The 12,120-nt window shown below is 54.1% G+C and overlaps 2 protein-coding genes across 3 annotated transcripts in view; both read right to left on the reverse strand.

The window, feature by feature from the left end:
- The window catches only part of TNNT2 (troponin T type 2 (cardiac)), an 11,727-nt gene extending 6,096 nt beyond the window's left edge, over window positions 1–5,631 (reverse strand). For both annotated transcript variants that reach the window (XM_009320354.1, XM_009320353.1), the window contains exons 1-5: window positions 5,567–5,631; window positions 3,091–3,138; window positions 2,120–2,130; window positions 1,978–1,995; window positions 462–518 (exon numbers count right to left, since the gene is read on the reverse strand). In XM_009320354.1, coding sequence (XP_009318629.1) covers window positions 462–518; window positions 1,978–1,995; window positions 2,120–2,130; window positions 3,091–3,128 — 124 coding nt within the window. In that variant the 5' untranslated portion in view covers window positions 3,129–3,138; window positions 5,567–5,631. The remainder of the gene's footprint in view (window positions 1–461; window positions 519–1,977; window positions 1,996–2,119; window positions 2,131–3,090; window positions 3,139–5,566) is intronic.
- A 2,016-nt stretch (window positions 5,632–7,647) lies between these two features.
- The window catches only part of LAD1 (ladinin 1), a 6,463-nt gene continuing 1,990 nt past the window's right edge, over window positions 7,648–12,120 (reverse strand). Inside the window, exons 3-8 of the mRNA XM_009320373.1 lie at window positions 11,526–11,669; window positions 10,734–10,783; window positions 9,806–9,878; window positions 9,297–9,425; window positions 8,810–8,899; window positions 7,648–7,746 (exon numbers count right to left, since the gene is read on the reverse strand). Of these exons, the coding sequence (XP_009318648.1) occupies window positions 7,648–7,746; window positions 8,810–8,899; window positions 9,297–9,425; window positions 9,806–9,878; window positions 10,734–10,783; window positions 11,526–11,669 (585 nt within the window). The remainder of the gene's footprint in view (window positions 7,747–8,809; window positions 8,900–9,296; window positions 9,426–9,805; window positions 9,879–10,733; window positions 10,784–11,525; window positions 11,670–12,120) is intronic.

Consider the following 12,120-nt stretch of genomic DNA (forward strand, 5'->3'; position numbering starts at 1 on the left):
CAGCCATGACAGCACAGGAACACACATCAGGCAACCCAGTCTGCTCCAAAGAGGTCTCATGAAGTCCAGTGCTCTTTGGATGGTGAGAGACATCAGAGCATGACCCCAGCTCTGGAAATGCCCCCTCTAAGTCTACGGGGACCTCTTGGTGGAACAGGCTTAACTCATTTTTGGCATTATTTCACAGTGCTGGACACAAACTGTTTGATCAGCAACCAGCAGAAAACGCCATTATCCTCATGCTTGCAGGGCCAAGGCACTTGGTAGATCAGGAAAGGGCAGCTGAGTTTTGACACCTCTTTACTGGAAACCACAGATATAGAGGAGACCTGCCCCTCTCTGCTACTGGCCTGCTGTCGCAGGCAATGCTGGGACATACCCAGACCCTGCTCGGCACCCCACCGAAGCAGAGCATGGTGCCAGCCAAGCCATGGGAGCTCGCTGGCAAAGCCACAACGCACCTTCTGCCTTGGTTTCTTCGGTCTCCTCCTCTGCCTCCTCTACCTGTTCTTCCTGACCTGTGGAATAACGAGCAGCATGAGTCCAACAGCCACTGGTCCCACTGGCTCCCTACAGACCCTGGTATCAGGACAAATGCGGCATGGAGCCGGCCGAGAGAGAGACCTGGGGGAGACGTAGCCACAGGAGAAAGAAGCAGTGGCTCAGAAAGCAAAAGGCTTCGCTCTAACCTTTACCCAAAAGCTGCTCTCTGTGCTTGGGCAGGGCAAAAAAACCCAAAACTAAAGGATTTATAGCCACCTCCTGGTTTGTCCCTCGTTCCCTCATGCTATCATGCTCTTATACCCCAGGACTGGGGGGGAGTGATTTCTATTGCTCTCCTCTAGTCAGCAAAGAACAAGACTGGCTGGCATTAGAGAATGTGCCTTTGGCACCTTCACAGTCTTATTTATGAAACTGTTGGAGCATTTTTCCACTGGAGGGAGCAGTATCCCCACAAAAGTGATGCCTCCATTGGCGTCAGAGCGATGCTGGGGCCCACAGGTCCTGGGAAGACTTGTGGTCCCACGGCAAGAGAGAAGGAAAGAAGAAGAAGATAGCGAACCACGAGTGCATTTGGTTGATAAATGTAAGAGACAAGCCACAGGCACAGGAGCAGATACACACAGCACAGCAGGGCAAGAAGTGGGGAGTGCAAGAAGCAAGAGAGAGAAGTGGAAGAATGAAAGAAAACCATTTCCCAACCACGGAGAGGCAAAAGACACACCGACCCACGACATATTCACAGCAGCAGTGGAGAGATGACATAAAGAAAGGTGCAATAACTACCGTCTTCTTCCTCTATCCATTCTTCCTCTTCTGAGCCAGGGAGGAGGGAAAGGAATAAGTGCAGAGGTTAGTCGGACGCCACAAAGCTGTGGAATGTAGCTATGGCGTGCATGAGATGAGGACTCTAGCACTGCAGTGGTTTCCCCCTTGTGCCTCTCTTCGCTTTTAACGTTCAGGATGTTTTGCCGTGCAGCAGCCCGGGCTGCCTGGCAGTGCCCTGAAGCAGCAAGAGGCTCAATAAAACCCAGCTCCCAAACCCAGCCCCAAATGCACAGCCCAGCTGTGTCGCAGAGCGGCTGCGTGCACCATGGGGATTGTTTCTTCTCAGACTGAGGCAGTTGGAGGTTCATGCTTGAGCATCATTAATATTCATTAATATACATTCAGCTGAGGCTCCAGCTCCCATTGAGTTATTGGGCTCACACCTCTGTCAGCACCCGAGTCCAGCATTTCCACCCCTGTTCTGAGTCAAGGGATCACTCTGACAAAATAGATCCTGAGAAAATTCAGACTGGTTTTGATCCTACTGATGTTTCAGGTGGAGGAATCTAGAACATGGTCTTACCTGCCTTTCCTGGTCATGATTTTCCCATTTCAGTCTAGGAGCTTACCACCACAACCCACCCAAGCAAAATACTGAACCAACAGCACTTGTCTCTTGGTCCTTGCAACCACCAGTGAAACACCTACCTTCTTCCACGTACTCCTCTTCACAGAGCACACGTGCGCATGGGAGAGAGGGAAGGGAAAGAACACACAGATTATTGAAGTTGCTCTGACCATTTCTTAGCTTCAGCCTCGGGGCAGCTGCAGATGCTCCACGTACTCTTACCTTCCTGCTCCCTGCAAAGCACAACACAAATTTCCAGAGTTATAGCGATCTGCTGCAACGGGGCACCTCTGTCCACCAGTGAGGTCAAAGGGGAGTTTGAAATTTCCTCAAGGCTAGCTCCCCTTTTTCATAGTGATGGGCAGGCTGCTGTGTGGCATGCTGTAAGGTGGCAGTGGGGACAGGACAAGACCACCCTGCAGTCTGCAGATAGCAGGAGCTGAAGTGCTCAGCTGACACTTTGACAGTGGTCAGAGCACAACACCATTTTCCAGCTTCAGAAGATCGAGTGACTGTGGCCTGTCATCCTAGAAATGGGCGTCTCACATCCCACCTTTGCCCCAAAGTCCTTTCCTGACCTTGGGGGAGATGCAGTCTGTCCTTGGGTGTGCCCAGGGGACACTGGGCACAGGGGTCAGACTGATGGCCAAGACATGTGAATCTGTCGTGGCATTTAAACATAAGAGAAGGATTCAGATCTACTTTTTCTGCTGGTGGATGAGAAGTAGGAGCTGTGTTTGGACTGATCCCTATAACCATGTACTGCAGATATTGAGCCCCTTCTCTCCAGGGTACGCCTCATGGCCCAGCAGCCCTCACCAGCAAAAGTTGCCCTCAGATTTGGGCCTTGGGGATGCTCTGGATGTGGCAGCAGGACCCCAGCAGCCACAGACTGATGACATCAGCTTTTCCCAGCTCTATCTCACTGATTTAGACTGCAGCATTTTTAATGCAGGGACTGTTCCTTGCCATGTATGTGATACATCTCCTAACGCAAAGCTCCCCACTGCTGGGGGTCTCGGCACTATCACAGCAGCGGTGCAGATGGGCACGGGGTGCAGGTATTTCATGCTGGGTGCTGAGGTAATGACGAGAGCCGGTGCCCCCCGAACGGCACCTCTAAGCGATACTGTGACCCTGTGGGAAAGTGGGAATAAGGAGAGAGAAAGGGTGTTTAAAAACACACCACTTACTGCTCATATTCTTCGGCGACCTCTTCAGAGTCCGACATGCCTGGTTATCTAGCAGAATTCAAGGCAGATTGGAACAAACGAGGGTTAGGAGCTGAGATAAGGACAAGCACAGCCTGTCCTCCAGCGCCCGAGACACGGGCACAGAGATGCTGCGTCTCTCCAAAGCGCTTGGAGCTTTGAGCTGTCCCCAGCCGGGCTGTGACAGCTTTATCTCAGCAGAGATAAGGCTCCCCCCTCCCCTCCTGTCCCAGGATCACAGCTCGCCCCAAACGGGAGGCAGGAGATTAGACACAGCCTCATGCAACACTGATAACTGCTGTCAGGAGCCATGTCCAGGGCACGCAGCTCCCCTTGCCGCAGACATCTCAGGGTGCTGTGTTTGCTCACGGCACAGGAAAATAACCCAATTATAACCTTCAGCTTGTTTTGCTTCCTGACTATTCTTAGCTCGGTTGGGATATAGAAACTTGCAGGGACGTCCTGTTATCTCAAATTTACAGCCCTGCACAAGCCACAGCACAAGATCTCGGTGAGACCTCCCAGCCCAGCCCTCCAAGTGCAGAGCATGCTCTGGAAAGGGCCGACCTGGGCTCAGCAGGAGCATTTCTCTCCTGGTCCTGGCCCTGAGACTGAAGTTAGCTAAAAGGAATAGCTAACCTGGTTTAGCAATAGGGCTAATAACTGCGGAAACAGCCATGCTCATCTTCCCAGCACTCCCAGCCATGATCAGGAGGACTTTACTCATTGTCCCACCTCATCTGGCTTCCACCTAATGCTCCACCACAAGGTCTGCACAGACCAGCCTCATGTTCAGCCCCTGCCCTGGGCATCTCAGAGTAGCCCTGAGCATCAGCCCAAGCCCCTGCACAGCCTGTCCACCGCTCATGTTCGTGCCAGACCTCGGCAAAGCTGAGATGCAGCAGGACAACGCAAGGCAGCTCTAGAAATAACTTCCATGTGCTGAACCACCTGTTCCCAGAGCAGCGCCGCTTCACTTCTCCTGCCGGGCGTCTGGGAACAACTGGTCCTGGCTACATATGTTGAGCATTTATTACCCGGGTTGGGTACGACAGGCTTCAGGATTGCTTATTCAAGATGCTGAACCCAGGACTGGAATCCGCAAGCACGGGAAAGACACATTACAGGAGGCGCGCCTCTGCATACCCGTGGTTCCCGGGGGGCTGTCAAATCTCACTTCTGAGCAATGACTCAGAAGGTGCTTTTTGGAGACAAATGAAGTCAGAACTCAGCCCCGTCTGCCTCCGGTTCACCGCCTGCTTCTGCCGTCATCATTCCCTTCCCCCTGATGCATCCGGGGCTTGGCCCTAAGCACCCCCCTCCAGCATCATCCCCTCGATCTCTGCTCCCCCTTGAACATCAGTTCCTGGCCCTACTTTTTCCCCAGGCTTGGCATGGTCCTGCTGCCCCCAGAGTTTGGTCAAATTATTTATGTGGCCTCTGAGGACCTAGGACTTCATGTAGTCCTCTCACGACACAAGAGCGGAGACTCCCTCCTGGCCATGACAGCGCAAACATGCATTTGTGAAAGCTTATTTCTACATTTCCTTTCACCTCCTCTCTCATACATCACTAGATCCCACAGAGCATTTGCTGAGGAACAGCAACAAAACCAGGACTGTTAAGGGGGTTCCCAAGAAAAACTAATGTTACACCAGAAAGTGGCTCTAGGAAATGTTTATCCATCCTCTGCAGAAACAGATAAACCTTTCCATTAAAGCTTTGAAATCTTGTTTTGAAAGAATTAGGAGAACCCAGCAGATGTATTACAGAGTTAAAAAGGAATCATTGCACATATTATTGACTGAAGAAAAATCTCCCATCATTTGCTGTGGATTAAATACTCCAGATATCCCTCCCAATCCTTAAAATCCCCCTCTCCATTACCTGAGGGCTGGCTGGTCAAACCTCTGGGGCTGAGTTAATCCTCCACAGTCCACAGTCCCTGCTTTCCTCCAGGCTACCCAGACATGGAACATGGAGCTCTCGTTTCCCAGCATTTGCTCCAGTGTGGGTCTCGTCGCTGCTCCCTTCCTGCTTGGCAGGGTCAGACCATGCAGGGGAGCATCCCACCTCTAACCCACCCCACGGGTTGCCAGTGAGCCAGGGCCAGGCTGACCTGACTCCCCCACTGGCATCGCATCCCTCTTGTCCCCTCCAGAGACACAGGGAATAGGGATCTATGAGATTGCCCTGGCACCAGGGTAGCCAAAATCCTTCTCAGATGCCTTGGCACACATTGGGGTGGTTCAAAAGGTGTTAGGCAAGTTGCAAACACACCCCCCTGGAGAGGGTCCTGATGCTTTATCCGTGGGAATGCCTTCATGGCAAAAATACATCCCAGTGCAAGCGGCTGGGGAGGACCATTAACCCCGAGCCAAACCCCTTCTGGGTCTTTAACTGCCCTTCCACTGAGCATCCTACGCCGCGAGCAGGCACCCCACCGCCCCAGCCTTACCTCTGCCGTGGGGCACCGGTGAGATCCCAGGGAGCCGAGGGGAAGCTGGCAGGTGTCTGGGAAATGCTCTTTGGGGGCAGGAGGCTTTAAGGGGGCTCCAGCGCCCACCCCGGGGCGGGCAGCGCCGCAAGGAATGTGCCTGGCGCCCAGTGAGGAATGCAACACTTGTGAGCTGCTATTTCAGCAGCCCCGGCCCCGGCCCCCTCCGTCGCTCCCCCTTCCCCCCCAGGAGCCCATATAAGCCCAAGCTATTGTGTGGCCTCAGAGATTTGCTATTTTAAACCCTCCGGACTGAGATACGCGAGTGCCCAAGGGGCTGACACAAGCCAGCCAGCTGTCACTTTCTAGGGCCGGGGACACTGATAAGGCGACGCTGCCACGAGCGGAAGACCAGACCCTCCACCGCAGCCCCTGACCCGGGCTCGCTCAGATGCTGCACCGGGTCCAAGATGCTGTAATGAGAAGGAAAGAGTCTCCGGCTGCTTTTACCCCCCGCAGAACATGTTTGTCTCGGGTTTTTGCCTGTTTTCCTCTTGCCAGAAGAAGGGAAGCAAACCGTTCGTGGCCCCAGCCCAGGAGCAAGTGACCGGGACCATCTTAGAAAGAGCAACTTTTATTAGAAAAAAAAAAGGCACAGAGAAAACCAAGTCCTTTCCAAAGCCCAACAAGCAAGATCAGATCCCGGGGCAGCAGTAGAGTCCCACACCGAATTTGGACACCGCAATGGTTGCTCAAGGCACAGCCCTAGCCCATTGAATGGCCCCGGCACAAGGATTTGCGCATCATCTTATGGGCTGCTCATGGCACCCTAAAGCCAGCCTCGAGAGAGCACCCTGCTTCCCTTCTGGGTGGGCTCAGCAGCCTGGGGAGTGCAGGACCAGGGGTCTGCATAGCCACGGGCAAAGGGCTCAGGAGGAAGGGTGAGAGGGAAATGGCATTTGCAGAAGGGGCCCAGCACAGGGCGCTCAGATCCACGCAACCCCAAAAATAGGGCCGTGGCCAGCCCAACCTTGCCATATCACTAAGTGAAAGGGGTCACTGCTTGTAGGGAGCAGGGGACAGTAAGGGCAGATTAGAGAAGGCCAAGTCTCTGGCTCTGGCTCAGCTGCGTGCTGGAGGGAAGCACCAGGGCAGTCAGGTCCACCCTTCCTCCATGAGGCATCTCCAAGCTACACTGGCGCACTTTGCAAACACCGTTTGCCTTTGGTTGGGTCCCTCCAGCAGTGACAGCCTGGGAGGCGGGGGTGACATCTGCCTGCCCCACACGAGCCAGGCAGCAGGGATGGACACAGTCCATGGACGTGCAGCTGAAACTCCCTTGGCCAGGCAGCTTCTTGCCCCAGTGACATCATCCAGCTGCAAGGGCGATGTATAGATTGATCCCCTTTGCAAGCACAGTTACGGGGCACAGGCAGAGATTAGGAGGAAAACACCAAAATGTTGTGGGGAAGCGAGGCAAGAGTCTGCCTTCAGCATTTGCAAGGAGCCTCCAGGCCTGGGCACTCCCGGGCAGGCAGTAAGTGAGGACTGGGGGCGCAGGGATAATCTTCCAGCCTTCTTCCTTCCCATCCCACAAGCAGAGGACCCTGGAGACCTGGGGTGCACCCACACATGGCACGGGGGACTCTCATGGCAGTGGGCTGCTGGACGGTTGGGTAGGGCTGGGCTTTGATCTTCAGAGCAAAACAGTTTTTCCCAGATCATCTGATATTATTACAACTGATATTATTACAACTGGAAAAGAAAGTGAGAAACAGTAAGGCCAGGCCTGAGGCTGCACACCCCTCAAAGGCAGCTACTTTCATCAGGACCATACTCATCCCGAACAGGGGATGGGGCAGGCAGGCATCCCCTAAATCCCACCACATGCCACTTCCTTTCCTCTCCCAGACCAGACCCCTTCTCACTCTTACAGCTGCCCCGAGTTGTTCCCTCCTGCTGACTCCCCCAAGTCATGGGGTCCTGGATGTCCCACATGACCCCTCGCCCCCCGTAGGCTGGTTCTCCCATGCCTGCCCTGTGGGAGATGCACTAGCGGGCAGGTCCCGGCTCTGCCCCTAGCTCAGAGGATGCAGCAGTTTTCAGAGCAGCTCCATGTCTACCTTGGTGTCTCCAGGGGTGTCTCCAGGCTGCTTTACCCAGACATCACGGTTTGGCAGGCTGTTTATTTTCCTGATGTCCTGCAAACAGGAGAGTCGTAAGTGGCACAAGAAGGTTTCCCCATGCATCATGTGCACTGTTGCCTTGGTCTGACTTTAACCAAACCTTGAAGCATACATGCTCCAGGTAAAACCAGCCTGCTTTGAGATCCTGCACCTGGGAGACCCTCATGACCAAGTGCAGCTCCAGCCCACAGAGATTGATGGCAGCAGGCGTTATTATAGGAAAAACTGATAAAGGAGCTGAAAGCTTTACCCAAGAGTGACCCCAGGAGCAAACCCTTTCCTGGCAGACACAGAGCCAGCACAGCCTCCTGGTACAGACACGTTTGGGCAGAGTTAATCTCTGCAGCTCAGCGCTGGGGGTGCCCGGGCTTGCCTGCCTGGGCTGCAGGGCTGGGCTGGAGCTGCCCCTCCTGGTCCTGTACACAGGTGGCTGCAGGAAACTCTGCTATGAGCAGTGGCAAAACACCTTATTGTTGAAACAGTGATACCTCCCCAGGACTTGCTGAACCTTTCCTTTCCAAATACAGTAAACTACCGTGAGGAGAAAGGGTCTCCTGTCCGTCTCCCTCACATCCATGTCCCTGGAGCAGCCGTGGTGGCAAGGGGGTGGCCTCTGAGTCCCCTTAGCTGGGCACTTTGCCCCAACAGCTACAAGACACCATACTTTTGGGGGCTGGGATACACACAGGGATGCAGATCACTCCAGACCCCACATGCAGCAGGACGTCTCAGTGCACACACAGGTCTCCAAGCCTCACAGACCCCAGTGCTGAAGGACCAAGCATACGGCTCATCTCCCAGTGGCCTCCCGGTCAGAGCTAGTCCTCCAGACACTGGCAGAGGTGGGATCATGCTGGGGTGGTCTCTCTCATGGTGGCAGGGTCAGGTCCCCCTGTATGTTCCCTGGGACACGCACCCAGCTTGTGCCTGCTCTCTCCTCACCCTGGGCTGGGAGCAGCTGCCTCGGGCACTTTGCAGTCAGGATCAGGGCACAGCAACAAGTAGAGCCTGTGGTGGCCCTGCAGCACCCAAACCTGGTCTCAGGGCTCTAGCCCGAGGTGTCGGCACAAGCCGGTACCTTGCTCTTTTCCTCCTTGGCAGGCTCCTGAGCTCGGCTGATCCACAGATTAATGCGGGATGTCACTGATCCCGGGATCTTCAGGTTGTCCTGTGGCACAGAGAGGGACACCAAGGTTACAGCAACAACTGTCCCACTGCACGAACGTAACCCAGGACAGTCTCCAAGGCATGGGGAGACCGAGCAAACCTGCAACAGGCAGAGACCAGCCTACACCTTGGCTCTATCCCAGCTCCTCAAACACCAGTGCATCGGCACAAACCCACACACCGCCAGAGCACAGTTTCGGTGGCAGCCCGTGCCCGAGCCCAGCCCTGCCCGGCACCACTCAACAAGCACTGAACTCCCACCAAACTGCATCCAGGCAGCAGCCTGCCGGAGAGTGCGTTGGTATCCAAACAGGGGAAGATTTGTCCAAAAAACTGGTGCCTGCCCTGGCACAGGACCCCGCTGGAAGTTCCTCGCTCAAGCCGGCTCCTGCTCTTACCTTCCTGACAGCAAGTGGCTCAGCCTTGCTGGGAGCGCTTGCCTCAAAGAAGTTGCGCTTGCTGGCCACCCCCTCCGAGGACAAGAGGCTCTTCTGAATAGTCAGGGATGATTTCACCACTTCTGAGCGCTGGGAGGAGAGAGGGGCATCAGCAGGGGCACCCCAAGCTGCACCCCAAGCAGTAAAAAGCAAAATTCCTGCTTCTGGCTTGCGTCCCGAGTCCATTGGGGTCTTCTCCCTCCCTGCCCATCACCAGCTCATGGGCTTGCTCCGCTGCTCCCCGCAGCAGGACCATGCAGCAACCCTATGACCCTCTCCAAGGGATATCTCCTCCTGCTCCTGAAACCCTGAGGCCGATCCCTTTTTCTGCCTGGGACCATCCTCTTCAACCCCATTAGCAGTGCAGCCCAGTCCCTCTCTCCCTTCCCCGTTCAGCTCCAGGCCACCCCTCTCCCTCTTCCCACACATCCCTGCCATGCCAGCCCAGCTATGCCAAGGGTTTTCGGTACCTGCACAGCTGAGGTGTACTTTTCCAGCTTCTCCCCAATGGTGGTGCTGCTGCCCGGGATCCTCAGACTCGCACTGGTGAAGAGGGGAGAGAGTTGAACACAGCCCCCTCAGGATCTCCTGGGACTCAGCCCATGGTCCTGGAGGACTCCACTTGGCAGGAGAAGACCCCGTCCAACACAGGCACTTCTCCTGCATCCGTCTGCCAAGTGAACCAAGGCAGCTCATTCCCTGCTGGGTTTCATCCCCTTACTAGGGCCACACTGTACATTCAAAAATAGCTCTGAGCTCCTCAGTTTACCCTGTCTTCACCACTGCCAGGTCTGAACTGCATTTTCACCAACAGCAGTATGAGTTTGCCTATAGTATGCACAAGTGCAAGCCCAGGTGCCCTTAAGGCCCCACTCCCCTGCCCTGTAGGTGGGAGAGGGCATCCTATCGACTCCCTGCAGTCAGACCTGAGCCCTCGGTTCCTCAAGAGGGTTTAAGCCACCTGTCCAAACCTTGCCATGGAGATGTGGAGGATCACTTGATCTGGCCACCAAAGCCAGATCAGGTTGCTCGTGGACCTGTAGAGTGGGTTTTGATATCTCCAAAGATGGGACCCTGTTGTGGTGCTGCACTGCTCAACACTTAACCACTCCTGTGCAGACACAAGCACCGATGAGAAACTACATCAACCAAGAGACAGCAGGGGCTAGCTGGAGGGATCTTGTACAGATGCAAGCTGTACATTGCACATTGTCCTGTCCTCTGCTAAGCATCGCTGCCTGGTCAGCCAGGCACCCCAGAGACCAACGTTCAGCAGACCTGTGCCAGGGCACTCACTAGCTGGTACCAGGTCCTATCACCTCCTCCTCCTCCCTTGGAAAACAAAGGATGACCATTCCCACCCAGCAAGACCAAAGTAATATGAAGAGAGGTGCTGACCTCCTTGTGAGAGGGCTTTGGCTTTCTTCTTTCTGTTTTCTTGAGATCATCTGGAAGACACAAGGAGAAGAGATACTGGAGCCATCTTTGGTTATCAAAGGTAAACATGGGAGAAACTGCCTCAGACTTGTCTCCCCCATTTTCAAGCAAGCTCCATTTTCACTCACACCAGACCTTAGCTCATATCTCAAAGCTCTCCAGACTAAAGACAGTTTGTAGTGCTAACAGTTTTATTCGCAATAAAGCACCATGAAAGTCAATTAAGCCTAGCCAGTCAGCCCTGAATCACAGCAGGGAGGATCGCAACAGTTCTTGGTTTTCCCAGCCTCTCCAAGCACTTTATTCCAGAGATCTTTTTTGGGGGAGGCTAGAGTTGAAGATATTCTCAGGGATGTAACAAGGGACAAGAAGGAGGATGGATTTTATTTTTATCCTGTGCTCTCAGAGAAGAAGACTAGAAATGCTGGAGGGTGGATGGCCATTCCTGTGACTCTTGGGGAAATCTGAGGACAATGAGCTCCCTGTTTTCTCATCACTTCCCACAAGGTTCCATGCCAGCACAAAGAGTATGAACATGGGCATGTTCATCATCACAGGCCTTCGGTCAGACACGAAGAAGGAAAACAAAGGAAAGACTGAAACAGAACGACAATGCCTGATCAAGGGTGGATTTTGAACACACTTTTGGGAACAGGCTCTGCCAACATAACCTGGAGACCAAAGCAACCCTTCCCTGTCACCATCCTCCACTGCCTAAATGGGGGTCTTTCTCCCACTTGCTTTGGCTCTTACCCGAAAGGAGACAGTTCTTGGGCTGGTTCGTCTGATGGAGCTGCTGTAGGTGACATGAGTTGGAGAAGTATCTGACTTTTCTACAGCTTCATCTTGGGTGGGAGACACCTGCATTACCTCCTTTGAGGGATTCCTGGATGGTTGCTGAGAAAAAAGCAGACATCTGATGCATCCCTGCAGAGTCTGCAGAGAAGGTTGAGGCACAGGGAGGAGAGCAGCTAGGGTGGGAACCGGTTTGGAGGCAGGAGTTTGAGATCGAAATCCTCCAAACCTTGGCTGTCTCACTCGGATACACAAAGCCCCGGACACCTCTTCAGTGAAACCATGATGGCAATTAGTAGGGGCTTGCCAGAGAAGGTGATCAGAATAGTACATGCAAGGGAGGGAAAGGAGGTAGTGGGACCCTGTCCACCACCTCGTGGTTTGCAGCTCTCAGAAAAACCTTCCCCAAAAGCCCACGGGTCCCATTTCCCTCCTGGTACTTTTGGGCTCTCCATCTCTCTGTTGTCCTCCCAGCACCCAGGACTTCACACCCCAAGGGTCAGTGCCTTGTCCATTCCTCTTCACCTGTTGGTCCAGAGATGAGGTGAGTACT

The sequence above is a fragment of the Pygoscelis adeliae genome, unplaced genomic scaffold, assembly GCF_000699105.1.
Source record: "Pygoscelis adeliae isolate BGI_AS28 unplaced genomic scaffold, ASM69910v1 Scaffold343, whole genome shotgun sequence".
In the NCBI taxonomy this organism is placed as follows: domain Eukaryota; kingdom Metazoa; phylum Chordata; class Aves; order Sphenisciformes; family Spheniscidae; genus Pygoscelis; species Pygoscelis adeliae.